This window comes from Polypterus senegalus, chromosome 3 (genome assembly GCF_016835505.1).
Source record: "Polypterus senegalus isolate Bchr_013 chromosome 3, ASM1683550v1, whole genome shotgun sequence".
NCBI classification, from domain to species: domain Eukaryota; kingdom Metazoa; phylum Chordata; class Cladistia; order Polypteriformes; family Polypteridae; genus Polypterus; species Polypterus senegalus.
Window position 1 is genome coordinate 222,481,720 of NC_053156.1, and position 21,570 is coordinate 222,503,289.

The window sequence follows — 21,570 nt, forward strand, 5'->3', positions numbered from 1 at the left end:
AAAAAGTTTGAATTGCAATCATGAGAAATACAGTACAAAGTAAAGGTAGTTTTATATAATCAAGTACACAAAAATAATCTTACTTTTATGCTTAAAACTAACAAATGACTCGCATTTCTTGGATTGTAGGTAACTTGTGTCAAAGGATGGAATGGGAGATCAGTCTGGGTGAAATTGTACCCAAAATTCAGTGATCGAAAGATCCTCCCACCTGGGCTTCCACCGGATACTTCTCCTGTAAGAATCACCTGAGGGGGAAAAAAAACAAAAAAAAAAAATCCATTAGTCTTACTGATAAAAAGCAAATACTGTAAAGCAATAATTTGAAAGACGCATGCGAGACTGAACATAAATCAAGAGAAGTAATAAAATATGAATTTGTTACCATTGCTGCACAGATCACTAGAATAAAAGAAAAACTGAAAATAAAACATATATTTTTCAATCTAGTACTTACGGAACTGACTCTTGGTAGTGACAGAAAATGAAATTGCAAAAAATAAGAAGCCAAAAAGATTCCTGTACTACGATAATCTCACTAATACTGTACACAATGACCCTTTTAAGTTGGAACACTGCTTTTACAAATAAGAGTAGCCAGTTAAAGTGGTTTTGTATAAGATGCTGTTCAGGACATAAATCACCCTTATCATTACATACACTCCATACACTTATTGAAATGCTGAAATTGTACCACTGAAACATGAAGCACATATATACTATAGTGAAATATAATCTTTTTAATGGAAAGGTTACACTGTCTATTTAAACACAGTCTACATGAAATACATATACCTTGAAATAAAAGACATGCATTTCACAATTAAACACAGTGACTGCTTGCTGAACCATGTATTTATTCATATTGAATGTCAGCAGAGTAGAATTAAACAAACACAATTTAGAGAAATGTATTGCTTAGTATATGCCTTGTGACAGATACTGCTGGCTGGAACGGGTTCCAACACCCCCGATGTCATGACCATGAATTGGGTTAATCTGAAAAATTATGCTGGAGTTAAATAACTTGCATACACTTCAACAAGACCAGACACTATTCTCAAAAATCTACAGCATTGTAAACACAAATAATGTCCTAAAATGGACACAATATTTTCAATGTGTACATTTTACTAAATAATGTGTATGTCAAAATCTCAGTTATATGGTATATGCATTCCACTTTATAGTTTATACATTTTACTATATAGAATGAAGGTACTGTTAAGAATGATTTAAGTCCCCAAAACACCTCAGTCTTGGGCCTGTAGTGAGAATGCTTCAAGGATGGTTCTCACAATCAGTATACACGGCACACTACATTTTGAGAAAGCCAAGCATAGGCTGGAGGCATTAATTATAAAGTTGCCTTGGGAATTCCCCACAAATTCAGAAACTGAAAACTTTAGATGACCAGTGAAAACAATCTTAAAAGTGAATACTGGGTACACATTTTTCATATCTTGGGAAATGAATAATCAGCTACTGTGAGTTCTTAAATTAGGGTATTGGTATACTATGCAACTAGGTAACAGGTCTCTTTTGACAGAGGTGGCAATTATGAAACTGCAAATAAGACCGTAACAATACTTCTTGTCTTCATCTTCCATTAGGGTGAGAGTTCATTTTTAATTAATATTATTTCAAATTTTATACAGTTTCAAGTGCATTCCAACACATATTAACAAAGCCTTAGTTTGGAATGCAAAGTCGCTACTGATTAAAAACATACTGTATATAAAACATAATGGTCTTCTGAGATCAAATGCAGATGCAGAAATGGTGCTATCTAACATTCAGTTCTACTAGTAGGTTGCAAATGTACTGTGAGCTTATGAACGAAACAGACAGTAAGGAAATCATGCACTCCTAGTTAAACAGAAAAGAAATCATGCACTTAATTTTTCCTGTATGGTTTGCTGTGTACTCCAGTTACCATTAATTGCTAAAAATTACGTTCATATTACAAGGTACAATTCATAAGGTTTTTTTTTTTGGGAATATGGTTGACTATTACTACTTTTCTTCTCAAGTAGCCATTTATGCACTAGGAGTCCCAATGGCAGGATACAGCCATATTTCAAAGTTACTTGTGTATGTTGTAGGGGTGTAAATAAATATTAATACACTCGAGTATTGCAATATTATGTTTTTTTGATATTGCTAGTAATTAAAAATCGATACCAAGATTCAATGCACACAGTGGTTCATTTTGCATTGTGTTTAATCACATAACAGATGAGTGAAAGCTGGACTCGTATGTACTACAAACAAGAGAGATGCATGACAGCCATACAGGAGAGAACATCGCAGAATTACTAAAGGAGGCCATTAATGAATGGTGATTGGAAGCGAAAGAGCCTATCATTGTAACAGACAATGCATCCAATATGAATGCTGCGGCTGGATTTGCAGACATGCTGTTTTGCACACAACTTAAATCTCGCCTCGCAGAAAGCACTGAAATTGCCAGCAGTGGAACGACTGCTCAGATTTGTTACAACCTTTTTCAGAGGCAGCACCATAGCCAGCCACCAGCTAAAACATAAACAAGATCTACTTTGGTTTCCAAAGCACAGACATTGTCACAAGGTGGAACAGCTCTTAGATATGACAGAAAGATGTTTAGAATAACAACCAGCCATCTATGCAACACTCTTTTCAACAGAGGTCAGAAAGAGTGAAAAGGATATCTTCACACTGAGTAAGGCTGTCACCACATGTGCTGATGAAGTGCTCACTGCTCAAGGCAGTCAAGTCAATGAAGGATGCCACCATGGTAATGTCAGAGGAGAGCATGCCCACTCTGTCTATTGTGGCACAACTTTATGCCAAGCTTGTCATGAGCACAGACAAAAGACTGGATGACACACAGATAGTGAAGGAGATCAAGGCTGCAATAACACAAGATCTGGAAAAGAGATATGCCAATGAGAGGGAGACACTGTGCATGGTATCAGCTCTTGATGCTAGGTTTAAGGATATACCTTTTCTCTCTGATGCAGAGATTAATAAGACCTACTCCAAAATGACTGATGCTGTGGTGGTTGCTATAAAAAAAGCAACATAATGTAAGTAAATAAATTGAGCTATTTGTTTTTATTACATAAAACAAGTTCAAGCTCAGAAAGTCATACAGTGCTTGGAAAAAAAAAGTGGCCAGATATCAAAGTCGCTGTGATAAGTCAAGCTGCAGCCCACCATCTGTTTATTCTATTTCAGACAATGTAACAAAAGCTGACCCCTGTACCAAGGACATGATTATGGTGCTGCTGTGCCGAGCACATCTTTGGGCTTTGGCTGTGCGCACACACACACACACACACACACACACACTTCTGCCTTGGAAACTGCTGGTTGAGAATCTGGCTGTGTGATGACACATACTGTTCTGAAGTCGCAAAATGCAATAGTGGATGCTGTAAGAGATGTGTTCAATAAACTAAGGAATATAAGGCCTACTATGTGATATTGACCACAAATTAAATGAACTGGTTAAAAAAAATAAATGCTGCATCTTATTACCTGCTTCTATATTCTGCTAATTACATTCAAACGAAGTTGTAACGCTGTCTAATTTGGCTGATCATTTGGTGGGTCTGGGACAGGCTCATCGCACCATAGATTTCTTCGGGTACGGGTAAACCGCAGCTGTAAGCCACATTATGCAGCACTCTCAATGTGTGAACAATAAGACACACTTTCTGTGGACTACAGAGCATCATGTTAATAGTGGAAACGTTGTCTATTGACATAAGCAAATTCATTCTATAAAGGTGCCATAGTGTAGCGTCGGCGCCAAGTGCTGCAACGGATAGATTCTCTGCTTTTTACATGGCTCTTTGAGGTGACTCACTATGCTTAAAACGGTCTGCTTTCCTTTTGCTGCACTAGTTGGAGAAAACACCTGCAACTGTGCAGAGTTGACATTTTTATAGGCTCTCCTGCAATAGATGAAGTAATGTCAGCTCATTCTTTTGGTGATTCATCCCTGACTGATTTATTCAGTGCCTTTGCAAAAGCAATGTGTTTGCATTTAATCGCTCTGATTACATTTGGAAAACCAGACATTGCTGCGAATTGTGCTTTCTTGTTTCCCAGTTCAACCACAATGCAAAGAAATATATATCTGGATGACAAGCGAAAAGTACCATCCTATACAGCTGGCATAGCGTGACTCAGTAATGTTTGCAAAATACCCAAGATGCAGCAGGTTCACACTGAAAAGCTCCTGTGGCTATATACCCGAGGGCAGAATTTGCAAAGGAGCAGGTAAGCACAATTTTTCAGAGTTTGCCTTTGTAAAGCCGGCACCAGTTCAGCACAGAGCTTCAAGACGGATAGCTCCTGGATATCTAAAATGACTTAGAAGACAGTCATCATCATCATCATCCATAAATATGTGTTCTCTTCTAATTCTTCCATTTGTCTAACAACACTAAAGCAGCTATGGAAGTTGGAATTGTTTGGCCATTCCGTGCACAATTATATTGTTACAGAATGATTACAATCAAGTGAATTAAATTTGTAAGCCATATGCAATTCATTTTGGTATATAAGAAAAATCCTGTGTCATGGATGCAAATATGAAAAAGAAGATAAATGACAGAGAAACAGTAACACTACTTTGACACCGAGTGCCACTAGTTTGCAAAATAGAGCAGAAACTTGTACGCATGGCATGAGGCTGCCATAAAAATGTGTGTGGCTTTACAGCAAATTTAGCTTTTATACACCCAAAGTGTGCATAGAATGGGTGTAAGCAACATTTTGTTGCATACACACCATTTACACATGAGGCCCATTGTCTCCACTTTCATAACCAGCACTAGATAAAGCTGGTATGAAAATGTATGTATGTATCCATCCATCCATCACCAGGACATTGCTACGATGGAGAAACGATACCAGGGCAACTGGAATCCATCAGTGCTTGCTGACTACTGTTGGACACTGCAACGTGATGCACCAGATATTGAATACAAAGAAAATCAGGAGCAAAACACTTTTAATTCTGTTGAATTTAATAGCTTTTGCGAAACCTAAACGTGAATAAATATGTTATTGTCAGTAAACATATAAATGTCTATTTTGCAGAGTTCCTACATGATTCTGTAAAACCAAAACTATATTTGTGCATACCCAGTAGATACCCGTCACAATCAGAAAAATCTTTACAGGACTTTTCAAAAAAATTGTTGTGCAGTGTTATTGTCTTCTGAAATACAAAAAAATAGTAACTGAGTTTTACAGCAGCTCTTTAAATAAATACATAAATAGAAAAATAAGTAAATACGTAAATAAATATATACACAGAGGTTGGTCTAAACACATACACCAGAATGATCATAAAGCAAGAAAAGGAAAAAGGAAGAAAACTTGTGACTTGGCTGTCACAGTCACAGTGAGACATTATGTAGATACACTGTAATGCCACTGGTATAAAGGAGCACCAGTAGCATTCCCTGGTGGCAGTCTTTACGTCAAAAACAATTATTTTCTACACTCAATGTAAATTTCCATCCTGCTACTCTGTTTCCATGCTTCTCTGCTAGTATTTACTGGCAAAATTCACCAAAGATTCTCACGTGGACTTAAAGTTGATATAAAGCAGGTCACTGATATCGGTCTATCAGACCATTTCCTTCTACTATTTAATATAGAAATAAAGATAGAAAACGCTCATGAGAAGCATTTTGTTAAAAAACGCTTCTTTGACTCATCAGCAGCTTTAAAGCTTACAACTATTCTAAGCAATCAGTCCGTTTATAATGCCAGCTATAATAGCGAGGATAATGTAAATAGTAAAGTGGAAAACTTTAATTCTAAAGTAAGAACTGCTGTTGACATAGTTGCACCTGAAAAGACAGTTAAAAATCCTCTAGTACTGTTATTCCATGGAAGACCCAAAGAGTGTCTGATTTAAAAGAACATGTCGTAGAGCTGAGCGTAAATGGAGGAAAACTAAACTAACTATCCACTATGAAATATTAAAAGTTAAAATAACAGAATACAATAACACTGTCCGTCTTGAGAGGCGCTGCTATTTCTCTAATATTATAAATAACAATGCTAGTAATCCCAGAGTCTTATTTTCAACAATTGACCGTCTGTTAAACCCAGGGAACACAAAGGAATGCCCCCAGAATACTTCCAGTGAAACCTGTGAGAACATTGCTGTATTTTTCACTCAAAAATTAATGATATTAGAGATAACATAGTATATCTCCCCAACACTGCAGAACCTCCAAAGCCCGGTACTCCGTTATAAACAAATTAAATGCTTTCACCAGGATAGATTTACCTGAATTACATAGTATAATCTCTCAACTGAAACCCTCCACCTGCGTCCTTGACCCAATACCAACCAGGTTTTTCAAAGAAATATCAGGCGCTAATTGACAATATTCTGGACATAGTAAATTGTCATTAGATACGGGGTCTTTCCAGACTGTCTTAAGACTGCTGTAGTTAAACCCCTTCTTAAGAAACATAATCTTGACCCCTCTGCCTTTGAAAATTTTAGACCCATTTCTAACCTGCCCTTCTTAAGTAAAATTTAGAGAGGCAGTCATTATGCAGTTAAATGACCACCTAAATAAACATGCTATTCTTGATACTTTTCAGTCAGGCTTCAGAACAAATCACAGTACAGAAACTGCACTTGTTAAAGTAGTAAATGACTTATGGGTAAATGCAGACAGAGGCCATTTATCTGTTCTCATCCTCTTAGATCTGAGTGCTGCATTTGACACCATTGATCATAATATTCTTAGAAATCGCCTTAGTCAATGGGTGGGCCTCTCTGGCAGTGTCTTAAATTGGTTTGAATCCTACCTGGCAGGGAGAAAATTCTTTGTGAGTTGTGGTAATCAAATCTCAAAGACACATGATATCCGATATGGTGTTCCACAAGGCTCTATCCTGGGTCCGCTGTTTTCTCAATCTACATGCTTCCGTTAGGTCAGATTATCTCAGGTTACAATGTGAGCTACCACAGCTATGCTGATGACACACAGCTGTACTTATCTATAGCACCTGATGACTCCGACTCTTTCGATACACTAACACAATGTCTTACTGGTATTTCTGAATGGATGAATAGTAATTTTCTCAAACTAAATAAAGAGAAAACTGAAATTTTGGTAATTGGCAATAATGGATTCAGCGAGGTTATCAGAAATAAACTTAATGCACTAGGATTAAAAGTTAAGACGGAAGAAAAAATTTAGGGGTAACCGTTGACTGTAATCTGAATTTTAAATCGCATATTCATCAGACCACTAGGACAGCATTTTTTCATTAAGAAACATAGCTAAAGTTAGACCTCTTATATCATTGAAAGATGCTGAGAAATTAATTCACGCTTTTGTTTTCAGTAGACTAGATTACTGTAACGCACTCCTCTCAGGACTACCCAAAAAAGACATAAATCATTTGCAACGAGTGCAGAATGCAGCTGCTAGAATCCTAACTGGGAAAAGAATGTCACTACAGAGCATCATGTTAATAGTGGAAACGCGTTGTCTATTGACATAAGCAAATTCATTCTATAAAGGTGCCATAGTGTAGCCGGGCGCCAAGTGCTGCAACGGATAGATTCTCTGCTTTTTACATGGCTCTTTGAGGTGACTCACTATGCTTAAAACGGTCTGCTTTCCTTTTGCTGCACTAGTTGGAGAAAACACCTGCAACTGTGCAGAGTTGACATTTTTATAGGCTCTCCTGCAATAGATGAAGTAATGTCAGCTCATTCTTTTGGTGATTCATCCCTGACTGATTTATTCAGTGCCTTTGCAAAAGCAATGTGTTTGCATTTAATCGCTCTGATTACATTTGGAAAACCAGACATTGCTGCAATTGTGCTTTCTTGTTTCCCAGTTCAACCACAATGCAAAGAAATATATATCTGGATAAACAAGCGAAAAGTACCATCCTATACAGCTGGCATAGCGTGACTCAGTAATGTTTGCAAAATACCCAAGATGCAGCAGGTTCACACTGAAAAGCTCCTGTGGCTATATACCCGAGGGCAGAATTTGCAAAGGAGCAGGTAAGCACAATTTTTCAGAGTTTGCCTTTGTAAAGCCGGCACCAGTTCAGCACAGAGCTTCAAGACGGATAGCTCCTGGATATCTAAAATGACTTAGAAGACAGTCATCATCATCATCATCCATAAATATGTGTTCTCTTCTAATTCTTCCATTTGTCTAACAACACTAAAGCAGCTATGGAAGTTGGAATTGTTTGGCCATTCCGTGCACAATTATATTGTTACAGAATGATTACAATCAAGTGAATTAAATTTGTAAGCCATATGCAATTCATTTTGGTATATAAGAAAAATCCTGTGTCATGGATGCAAATATGAAAAAGAAGATAAATGACAGAGAAACAGTAACACTACTTTGACACCGAGTGCCACTAGTTTGCAAAATAGAGCAGAAACTTGTATACGCATGGCATGAGGCTGCCATAAAAATGTGTGTGGCTTTACAGCAAATTTAGCTTTTATACACCCAAAGTGTGCATAGAATGGGTGTAAGCAACATTTTGTTGCATACACACCATTTACACATGAGGCCCATTGTCTCCACTTTCATAACCAGCACTAGATAAAGCTGGTATGAAAATGTATGTATGTATCCATCCATCCATCACCAGGACATTGCTACGATGGAGAAACGATACCAGGGCAACTGGAATCCATCAGTGCTTGCTGACTACTGTTGGACACTGCAACGTGATGCACCAGATATTGAATACAAAGAAAATCAGGAGCAAAACACTTTTAATTCTGTTGAATTTAATAGCTTTTGCGAAACCTAAACGTGAATAAATATGTTATTGTCAGTAAACATATAAATGTCTATTTTGCAGAGTTCCTACATGATTCTGTAAAACCAAAACTATATTTGTGCATACCCAGTAGATACCCGTCACAATCAGAAAAATCTTTACAGGACTTTTCAAAAAATTGTTGTGCAGTGTTATTGTCTTCTGAAATACAAAAAAATAGTAACTGAGTTTTACAGCAGCTCTTTAAATAAATACATAAATAGAAAAATAAGTAAATACGTAAATAAATATATACACAGAGGTTTGTGACTTGGCTGTCACAGTCACAGTGAGACATTATGTAGATACACTGTAATGCCACTGGTATAAAGGAGCACCAGTAGCATTCCCTGGTGGCAGTCTTTACGTCAAAAACAATTATTTTCTACACTCAATGTAAATTTCCATCCTGCTACTCTGTTTCCATGCTTCTCTGCTAGTATTTACTGGCAAAATTCACCAAAGCATTTTTCGCAGCGAAAATGCGCCGTTTGCCAGTGACCTTGCTCAACAAAAAAGTTTCCTAGAAATTCACCTAAGGTTGAATACTAAGGTTGCGTGCAGATGATGATGCCTAAGTCACATCTTCTTGCAGATATTAATATTTTGATTGCATCCACTGTAAGCCATCAATTTAAAGACAAATTCTGATTTTTGAGACATTAAAGTAAGAAAAAATGCTTTTAAGGGTCTAGTAAATACTACAAAATGTTCTGTTGTACAGCAATAGCAGATAACCCCCTAACACTTATAACATTACACAGAATTAAATTTGGCATGTCAGATTATGAAGAGCGACCCCCATCCTCAAAAAGGATGTGGTTTTAGGAATTGGGAGGGAACAAGTCTGGACACATGATGTGCCAAGAAAAGGGACACCCCTGTTCTTTTTTTTTAGTTGGATGAACAGTTTAGAAGGAAGTATGTGCATTTACAGTATACAGTGCATACATAGAAGTTACAACAGCAGGTAACCTCAAAATGAAGTTCCACATATTAAGTACAACTTAAACCATTTAAACTTAATGAGGTTCCTTCTGTAACTGAATTACAGATAACACATATTTCTAACTGAGGAACTACCTGAAATGTGCAATGTTACATCATTATATGATTACACAATCATTAATTGCGCTTGGGTAACAACAAAAAAAAAAATGAGTTACACTGTTCAAGATTTCTGTGACTGATTATAAACAACAACTTCTGTCAAAGAAAACAAGGAAATTAAAGAGTTAAAAAAACAAAATCAAGAAATATACACAACCTGAGATGTCAAACAAAGTTGAGAAAATATTGGGTTGATTCATGATCCTTACATCACTTTTACATGTATTACTTAATGTACAAAACGGTCTTCAAAACCATTTACCTTTCCTGAATTGTCAGGGCCAATAGCAATCCCAAACTCTGTCCTAATGAAGGTATTATTAATAAGATCACTGACATCTGAAAAAGATTTTCCATAATTCTCACTGCAAAGAGACAAAATAAAAGTATTTATTATATTGATCACATGTGTTTACATCAATAAGTGCCAATTCAGAGGCGCTTAGGGCTAGAGCTTGTCCCTGAAAACAGCCCAGGCCAAGTCACCAGTCCATTATAGGGCTTGGTTACACATGCAGCCACAGATACACTTATATAGAGTCTATTTGGAAATGCCAATCAGTCGAACAAAATAACAGTAAAAAAAATAAATAAACAAATACATTTTATTGAAAAAGTATGTACATATACAGCTTTGTTTGAACATTTCCATCCAAATACGGTATAATCCTAGATTTTATTGTAGCAAAAATGGCTGAAACAAATACCTATGCAAGCAGTTTACTTACATTTTAAATGTTGTTATCAGCTGACAAATAGCCTATTATAAAATGTTTCTATTTCAGCATTTGGGTACATGATGTAAATACAGGTTCGGACCAGATGCTTAAGTATCACTTATAATCTAGCAACACTGCAGAACTTTTAAAGGGGTCAATATATTTCTGTAAGCCACTGTAGGAAAAGCCATGATGAAAAATATCATGAGCTATTACTAAACAGCTTTATTTTTGTGCCTGAGATAGAAGTGGGCAGTACACTGGTAGAAATTTGTCAACCAGTAGAAATTTTCATGGATCATTTCAACCGCGGTTAAGCACATCAGTAAGTTGCCTTTACTTATACTTATCATGGCAGCATCTATGCCCGACAACTGTGGACATGAAAGTCCACACCGGCTTCAACTTGCTATAGCTTTATTTGAATGCCCATGAGCTATTAAGCAGCATATGGCCTATATTTCCTAAAAGGGGCAGGTGTGTTTTAGTGACTAAATTTATATAAACACGTGTGTGGCAGAAAATGCAATGAATAATAATCATGGACAGTGGAATCAGATGGCAGTGGAGGTACAGCTACTTTTTTATTTTATGCTGTTTTAGTGATCCAACATATGAGAGAAGAGGCAAGTAAGCCACTGAAGGGAAAAGGGCAAATCTGTGTGCACTGAAGGAGCTTAAAATGAGGGATAATGAATAAGCGTGCATGTCTGATGGTATAACATGGATTTGACAAAATAAAAGCCATCAGGTGTGGTGTGAAACGTCATGAGGAGAGTGATCCAGTTGAAGAGGAAGAGTGTCACCCTCCAAGTCAGTGTAGATGATGTTTCTTAAAAGGGACAATAAATGGTACTTTCAAGGACTACTGAACAGCTCATGGTGTCTTTGTGTCAGTTCTTCCTCTACCATACCTCGGCTCGATACTTCATATTTTGTATGCTATATGATGTGATAAAACAACATTTAGTTTTTTTTTGTCATAGCTTAAAACTATTGAATAGTGAAGAGGTCAGTTCAAAACTTGTACAGTTATTACACTATCAATGCATTTTCTGTACAATGCTCACATATGCATTTTACAAAAGTTAAATGACTGAGCAGTTATAAATACAGTAATGCAAAGAAAAAAAATGTGAAATGAAGAACTACAAAACCAGTGACAGTTATTGTGTGCTGACAGAAAATAAAATTATAATGTGACTTAATGTTTACATGCAGATAATTTCCACTATCTATAATAATAATATTATGCATTAAACATTAAGCAATATAAACACATTCTTAGGGCACCAAGGGAAAGAGGACAGCAGAGTTTTTGCAAAACTAGGAGATAACTTAAGTATAAATAAAGGTATAAGTAGGCAAAAATAAGCATTATTTTAACAACATTTTATCCATGTATGAAGAAATGTAATATCTTCATTGTTAGAAAGCAATGAAATGGAATACATTTTTAGATACAAATAAGAATATTTTTTCATTAGATTATTTTAAATAACTGTCTGCCAACATCAATTTCTGTTGAAAGAAGATTTTGAAAATGAAAAAGTATGCTCTAGAGATCACTTAATTGCAGTAGTGTTACAAGTGTGAAAGCTTTCTTTAGTAGCCTTTTGTGAAGGACTTGTTCTGATAGCCTCTGCTGTTGGCAGTATGCAGTCAATGTAGATGTGAATTTTTCTTTCTTTGTCTTTATATAAATTTTCTTCATGTTCACAAATATGCTTTGAAAGGCAATATTAAAGTCTAATTGGGCATTCTTGTTTTAGTTCAATGGGAAAACAGGTGATTTTTTATTATTTATTTTAATATATTTTATTAATACCAGAAGAATTGGGATGAATAGATGAATACTTATTTTTTATTGTCAGTCTTGTTTCATTTTTTATGGTATTGTCTGTGCAGTACATATATTTCCCAGTATTATGTGTCTTAAAAGGCATGTGCATATACGTTTCATTTTTCTTCAGTTCTTTATTTTATTACTACCTGTGTTACCCGGTTTCACTGCTTTCCTAAGACAATTAGCCTCAGTTACAGTGCTGTCAGTTAATTGGACGTATCAGAAGTATCGTAACTAAGCACTTTTGCAGTTTTTCCACCAGGGGCTTATATAATAATAGTTTACTGTAGCTCCTTACTCTTGAATATGCTACATATAATTGGCCACAAGTAAAACATTCCTACGGCAGATCGATTTCTGTTTTTCACTTTGGCTTTTGTGGATTACCAATGTAAAACACAATTTTACAGGAAACTGTATTCTTTTGAATTCAAACAAGTAATAAGTTGAATAATGGAAATCGAGTATTTCTGCTCACCTGCCTTTCATCCTATGCTTACTAGGATAGCTTCCTTGCAGCTATGTTCAGAATAATGCATATTTAGCAAATGGATGGATGGATTATTATTATTTTAAATATTTGTATTTGTTTGCATCATTCACTTAAACATTACCATTTTGTTTAACATAAGTTCAAGCTTAATTTTTTTTTTTTTAAACCATAGCCAGACAAAGATGTAACACTAAATCGTGTTTTACTTCAACTTGTTAATAGACATTCACAGGCTGGACGTTTAGTCAGTCCATGCAATCAATTACAGGTTTGAAATGTTCATATCATATAATAAAAGACATACATACATACTGAAATGCACTACTACCACCACCACCACCACCCCATGAGACAGGAATTGGATTAGGCAGTTCTGAGAATGGAATTACATATAAAAAACAATGTAATATAAACCTGTGTTTATTGGAACCTATATGCAAAATACAGAAAAATTGGTTCATTGGTGTTATAAGGAGAATATATGTCATGAGTAGTGATTAGTGAACTCAGCTGAATTCGATTCGCCTCGTTCGGCAAAATCACAAAAATATTTCCGAACTTCACAGAACTCCACAAAATGCACTGAAGCCAGAGGAGAAGGAGAAAGTGAACTAGTTTTCAGTGGATTATACTGGTGCAATGGTCTTTTACGTGTCCCTAAGAGCTAGGGAGAAGTATGGCAACAATTTTGGATCAATTGTGGCCAAATATGTGATCTGAGCTGTGAGGCAGCAGTGCTAACCACTGTGCCACAATGCCTTAACCAACAAAAGACATAGACAGAATGAACACCACAAATAAAACACAACAAATGGCTACAAACTAGCAATAGGTAAATAAAATATGGATCATTGCACTTAGAGAATGCCAATCTTGAGGAACACATTGGCCATGGATTGAAGCCACAGCCATGGAATATCTTTATTGTTTTTCTTCAAGAAAAAAATTTCAAGAATAAAGAAACGCCTTGTAAATAGCAGTAAATATTTTGTTTTTTCATTTGACAACATGTCTTACGATTTCTTATGAAGGAAGGGGGTGTCCTTTAAGGCTTGTTTTGAATGTGTTGCTGAGCACCTGGTTAGTAACATAATTAACCCAGGTTGTCATTTCATAATTCTGTTATTATACAGTATACTTAAGCTTTATAAATCTCTCTTTTCAGTTATAGTTTTTTGCTGGAAATACTTTTTTATACTCATTATTTAATTACTCATTATTTAGTTTAGCCTTTGACAGGGATTAAAGGGTCTTCGGGAAACTGCACATTCCTGTTTATAGTGTCAACCAATTTATTAATATTTACATATAACTATTAAATGGTCCAGTCAGCCAAATGAAAACAGCCTTACAGGCACTCAAACTGCTCAAGCAAGATTTCGATCTGTTTAACAGTATTTTTGTCTTAAAGAGTGTCTTATATAAATGAGTGAGAAAGACAGAGTTATGATCAGATGATCTTAGTGAGGGATGATTTCCAGATTTATAAGCACCTTTAATACTGTAGCAGTAGCCGGGTTTTGCTGTATATTGAGATGAGTGGGGGGAGAAATATTCCAATAAAAGTCTGGGAGATACTTCTTCAGCAAAACACTGGCTATAAATTGTCGAAAATAAAACTTGAGATATCAGAAGACTATGATTCAATATTCTGTATTACTCTGGAGATAATGTCAACTGCTTAAGTCATAACTGCTCTCAGATGAGGATAAATTACTACAATAAAAATTGTGGAAACCATCTGTGGAAGTAATTATGGAGCAGTGAATTGGGCAGCAGTTTAACATCCTTAGGAAACATTTTCTCTCTAATCATCACCGATTTACACCATCATTACCAGAGATGGCAGGGTCATCCATACAAACAGATGCACCAAAACCAATAACAAATTTAATATAAATGCAATTATCAGAACATTTTTAATCAACCAGGTTTCCAAAAATGCAACAACACATACATCTCTGTAACCACACTAAAAGTACATACAATGCTTGAAGGTTCATCCAGGTTAGTCAACTGAGATGGACAATAACCATGACGAAAGCCAAGTTACTTGCAGTTTTTTCAGTTTCTCACAAACACCTATTCTTCTTCCTCTTTTGCATTCTTTTCTGGCTGCACATCTTAAAAAAATTAGTACATTAAAAACAGTGGTAAGGTTTGCAAAGAAAGCAGCTAGTAGATGTGTGTGTGTGTGTGTGTGTGTGCACTATAATCCCTATATGTTGATTAGGTGCAGTAGCATATACAGTGCAGTCACAAAAAAATGTTAGGTTCTATTATAGACTTTCAGCATAAAATCGAGGATGTTTGCAAAAAAAAAAAAAAGTAAATGATATAAGAATTAAAGAACTTCTTACACTGTATGTAGTCTCCCTATTTTAAGGAACCAAAACTAACTGGACAAATGGCTGTCTAGCTGTTCCTTGGCCAAGTCTGTTTTACAGTACTGTTGGTTCATGTACATTTAGTGTGATAAAAGGCCTGTTTTCATTGGGAGGTGTCAATGAGAGTGAAGGCCATAATGAGGCTTAAAAAAAAACACCCCAATCTGTAACATGGCAAAAACTTTAGTTTTGCCAAAAATCAGTGTTTGGTGCATTATTAAAAAGAAAGACTGTACTGGTGAACTAAATACTAAATGGCCTAAAATACAAAGGAGAAGTATTTCAGTAGATAATAGAAAAATACTTTCACTTGAAAAACTGTCATATACATCAAAAATATTCTACACTGAGGTGATTTTGTTTTAGTACTACATTTTTTCTAAGCTTTATAACATTTTCTCCATGCTCCTTTAATGATGGCTTATGTTTTAAACAGGGACACTAAATATGGCATTTTTTTGGTTACCGCTAGTTAAATTTTGTTCAGTTTTCTTTTACTTTACCATAATGTCATTTTGTTTTGTTTTAATAAAATGAGTTGTATACATGTACTACATCAGGAATATGTGGCAACAACAATAGGAATATGAGGAACTAAGGAACTGTTGCTAAGACACAGGCTGCAGTTGCTAGGGGGCATATCCCCAGAAGCTGCATTGAGTGATATCTTGTAAACCTTTGTGCCAATGACAACAGCAAGCAGACCAAGTTATCCATGGTTGACAGAATTTTCTGTCTTGACTTGATGACAGATTACCGGTAACTTGCCTTCTTGTTTTGACCCATGCTTTATTTCTGTATTTATATAAATATATATATATATTTTTTTTTTAAACGTAATTTTCTGGTGCTTCGCAATTAAATTCTACACCTCTTTGCTGTGCCAGAACATCAATGAGGTAGGTGTTGCTGTATCCAAGACAACTACTGTGGAATAGAAATGAGACTTAGGGGTCACGTAATTATTTAGGGGTAATATAATCATTGCGCATAAAGTGTTTGGCATGCTTTCCACATTAAAATACAACATCTCTCTTAGAAGTAGTATAAAAGGGTTAATAAATGTCAGCAACTTGCTCAGACATATTGGGAAACCAGATAAGGGTCAAGTGAATAACAAAGAACAAGAAGGTGATTTTTCAAGAAGTTGGCTGACTTTCATGTACCCAGTAAGACTTAACAAGTGTCACGCAGACAGGAATTTAAAAAGTACTGATAAGTTTTGTAAGAACCAAGAATGTAGTAGACATTAGACTTTTATGTTGGGCTATGCAAGCTGGTGAATGCTCTCTGCTAAAACACCTCATGTCTTTTAGCCCTCTTCATGATGAGAAATAAGAATGATGCAATGGATAAGGTTCCATATGGAAATTGACATGCAGGTTATGATTACTACCATAGCTTTATTAACTCAATAAAGCTTTAAGAAGATGAAGAAAAATAATACAAATAAATAAAATACAAGAATTAACTCTGTGTTTTGGTACTTACAACTGTAAACCTACTTTTGCCCACCCTGTATATTTAAGGTAACAATTTCTTCCACACCATAAAGAGAAGATTGCACGAGCATAAATTCAAAGGATTCACCACAAAGTGCAAACCACTTCTTAACCTTAAGAACTGAAATGGCAGGTTATTGTTTACAAAGTTCTGCATCAGAAAACCTGTACAGTTTTGGAACAAGTTTCTATAGACTTACAACATGAAGATACACCTATATCAGGAGTTAGGAGTGGGCGGTATGGCCAAAAATTTATATTGCACAGGGTTTTTCTAGTTTTAAAATTTGTTTAGAATTTGTTTTTATTCAGTTTTTCATTTTATTTTTAATTTAGTTTTGTTTTTTGCCATTTTCTAATTTTAGTTTTTATTTAATATTCCTTTTCTATGTTTTTAATAATTTTGTTTTTTTTACAAATTTTTTTTGTAATTAACTTTAATTTTTTGTCACATTGCATTAGTTTTCTGTTACTCACCTAAATTTCCATATGGATAAAATTGTTCCAAGTATAAAAACAGAGTATACAGTAGTTGTAAAATTATATACCACTCATGGTTGTACCTGTCAACTTAATACACACAATTTTATATCTGTAATAGAAATTAATTTTCCCATGAAAATGTGACAGTTCAATGCCTCCAATATAACAAAAAAGCAAGAATCAAATAAAAACAGTGCACTAATGTCATATTACTTTAGCCTGAAACAAATTTAAGCGAATGGTTATCCATCCATCCATTATCCAACCCACTATATCCTATCTACAGGGTCACGGGGGTCTGCTGGGGCCAATCCCAGCTAACACAGGGTGCAAGGCAGGAGTCAAACCTCAGCCCACCGCAGCGAATGGTTATTTAATTTCAAAAAAAGCTTTCGTTTTTTATTTTTGAGATTCCATTTGCAAACAGTAAGCTCTCTGCATACATATATTATTACTTCATATTTATGTTTTTTGCTCACTACCCAATTTGAAACTTTGAAAGTGTATTTTTTCTGGGAATTCTTACTTTGCTTATTTTCAGTCAGTCAGTACTTGAACTCTGTGAATAACAGAAATAGGAGAAATAGAGGTGAAAGTTTTTCCCATGTGTGTAGTGAATTTATGCAAGCAAATTTTTGAAATTAAATACTGAACATCTGTTACAGCAACATGCAAAACCTGGTTAGTTCCCAGTGAGCCTAAACTGGCAGGAAGTAATTTAACTACAAATGTAGTAATAAAACATATTTTGAGTGCTTAATGGCACACTTTTGTTATCCAGCTATAAAACAATATCTGAAGTTATGTACACTTAAGTCACATACACACGTGGAGAACATTCAAACTCCATATAGACACTGACAAGTTTAACAATCAAACTTGAACTCATGGTACTGTATAATAATATTTTAGAACTGGGGATTAATTGTCATTAACATTTGCGTTTAATGCATTAAATATTTATATTAACACATTTAGGGGTTGCATTAAAAAAAAAAATCAACTTAACCGCAGTTCACAATTAATGAAGCAGTGCCAAATGAATCCAATTCTATTAAAAGCGCTTGATCATTTCTTTTGTTGCTTCTTGGTAACAGTCTTAATCCAACAAACACCAGTTGAGCTGTATACATACCTTACAAAACAGGATCATTCTGTACTGTAACCTAAAATACAGCGTACCAAATCAAATCAGTAAGGGACACAATTTGACTGGTATTTTTGTACACATCATTTCATTTATACACTAGCTCTTCTCAGCACAGAGAATAATGCAACAACAATTAAAATCAAACCAATTACACAAGCAGAGTGAATGAATTTAATTTTCTTGTTGCGCCAACATTGAAGACAGACAAGCACTACACCATGACCAAGACTAAGCATGCTGCATTCAAATATTGATTGTAATAAAAAAATTAATCCTCTTTAATAAAACCCTTGTGTGAGTCCAGGTGTCCGTGTGTGTCTTCTGGTGAAGTGCGTATGCACGGAGCCATACAGCACGTGTTCATTCTCTTCCTGTGCATTCCCTGTGCAGAGAGAGAGTCACACACACACACACACACACACACAGGTGCGCGCGAGTCTCACAAACACACACACACACGCGCGCATGAGTCATGCACACACACAGGCGCGTGTGCGTCTCTCACACACACACACAGGCGCGCGGTGTTCGTGTGTGTCTTCTGGTGAAGTGCGCATGCGCGGGGCCACACAGCACGTGTTCAGTCTCTTCCTCTGCATTCCCTGTGCAGAGAGAGAGACAGACACACACAGGCACGCACGAGTCAAACACACACACACAAAGGCGCGCGCGCACGTCTCACACACACACACACACACACACACACACACACACACACACACACACTAGCACGCCAGACAGATAGACACAGGCGGGAGACAGACAGACAAACACACAGACACAGAGGCAAGCGCTTAAGAGACACACACGCAGGCCGGCGAGAAAGAGACACAAACACACAGGCGCGCGCATGCATTGTTGCAATGTTACTTTTCTTGGTTGTTTATTAAATTACAGATTTTTCAAATGTTCATTTTTTCCCCTGTGCTTAAAACTCATTAAAAAAAAGAGTTTTTAGCGAGCGGGTCATAAGGCTATAGCGCAAATTCTGCAAGTGTTAGTTTTCCCTGTTGTTCAAGGTTTTCTTAGTGTTATTCAATGTTTTTACATTTAGTTTACTATTACGCTGTGCTTTCTATGGTATAGTTAACTATATTTGTGCTTAAAAACTTAAAAAAATATATATTTACATACAGATCATACGGTCTGGAACGGATTAATTGTATTCACATACAATCCTATGGGGGAAATTACTTCGGTGCACAACCAAATCGGGTTACAACCAGAGTTTTGGAACGAATTATGGTCGTGAACCGAGATTCCACTGTATTACTGTCAGACAAAATTACAGGCATTTTATGGAAATACAAACCAGTACTACTGAGAGAGAAAATTAAATGCACACAATACAGTGATGCATATTACAGCCACATACAAAGTCCCTTGCCATTTAATATAGATTGTTCATACAAATGTTTATGCACTATTGTTCTAGCGCCCGTTATTTTAACGGGCTTAATGTCTAGTTGTAATATAATAATGAATAGTATATGTGTGGATTTCTTTGTCATTTTTACTGATACATAATTTCCTTTCTCTTTCATTCACTTCTAGAGGCAAGTCTAAATTTCTGTAGGTGACTTTGTGTGTTAAGTGTTTCTCTAAGAGCAGCTTGCACTCTCCTACCCCAGAGTTTTGATTGTACTGGGGATCCAACAGATTGACAATAAAAAACAAGTATTCAAAGAGCTATTATTCTCTATTCCTCTAGTTCCTCATTGAACAATTACAAGCAAGCTTAATTAGTCTTTAATATTGCCTTTCAGAACATCTTTTTGACCATGAAAAAATATTATATATATACTAATAAAAGGCAAAGCCCTCACTGACTGACTGACTCACTGACTCATCACTAATTCTCCAACTTCCCGTGTAGGTAGAAGGCTGAAATTTGGCAGGCTCATTCCTTACAGCTTCCTTACAAAAGTTGGGCAGGTTTCATTCCGAAATTCTACGCGTAATGGTCATAACTGGAAGCTATTTTTCTGCATATACTGTAATGGAGTTGAGCTCGAAAGCCGTGGGGGCGGAGTTTGTGTGACATCATCACGCCTCCCACGCAGTACGTAGAATACCAGGAAGAGCTCCAAAAACCGCTGAAGAAAACATACATTATATAATTAAGAAGGCAGCGAAACAATTAGAAGCGAGCGAGTGACATATAAAATCATATTCAGCGGCTCACGTGAACTGACGCAGTGCGCAGACAAAAAGCAACAGTTCCAAAGAGTGCTGAACACAAACCGAATTACACTGCTACTCTCAAATAGACAAACCACACACCGTGCCGCAGTAGTAGAGGCTTTGCATCTAGCGCCGGCGTCTGAGGTTCAATTCCCGAGACGGGATGCACTGAGTATGTACGCATGCTTCACGATTCATTTTAGCCTCGCATCCCCTTGGTTTGAGACGTATGAAAAAATATGCGGTTAACGCAGAAAGACAGATCACCAATTGAAGCTTTATGAATAATGGATACTTTATCGCGATCAATGATTGTTTTGGTAAAGCCATACTCAGTGTATTCATTAGATGAAGCGGTAAAAAGTAAGAGCAGGGAGGGTAACTTATTGAGGCACGCAGGCAAAACCACAATAGCACGCTGGCTCGATGTACTGTAGTCTTGCGTCAACTCGATCTGAATTGCGATCACATTTGAAAAATATATCTTTTCAAGTTCTATTTAGTCCATATGTGTCAAACTCAAGGCCGAGGCCACATCCGCCCGCATGTAATTATATCCGCCCGAGATCATTTTATATATTATTGTTATTAATGGCCTGGGGATATGAAGCGCTGGTAACACAATAAACTACAGATCCCATAATGCAGCGCTTCAGCTGCCTTGCCAACACTTACGCGTTAATCAAGTCTAGCTTATGATGCTGCAAGTTATTGCGAAGCTAGCCCACACGATGCCAAAGAGAAAAGGTGATTCTGAACATAGAGCCTTTAAAAACCGATGGGAGGCTGAGTATATGTTTACTGACATTGCCGGTAAAACCGTGTGTCTCATTTGTGGAGCTAATGTGGCTGTAATTA

The 21,570-nt window shown here is 36.2% G+C and overlaps 1 protein-coding gene across 2 annotated transcripts in view; it reads right to left on the minus strand.

Moving 5' to 3' along the window:
* The window catches only part of sort1b (sortilin 1b), a 102,711-nt gene that overhangs the window by 42,465 nt on the left and 38,676 nt on the right, over window positions 1-21,570 (minus strand). For both annotated transcript variants that reach the window (XM_039748558.1, XM_039748557.1), the window contains exons 4-5: window positions 10,211-10,313; window positions 84-248 (exon numbers count right to left, since the gene is read on the minus strand). In XM_039748558.1, the coding sequence (XP_039604492.1) occupies window positions 84-248; window positions 10,211-10,313 (268 nt within the window). The remainder of the gene's footprint in view (window positions 1-83; window positions 249-10,210; window positions 10,314-21,570) is intronic.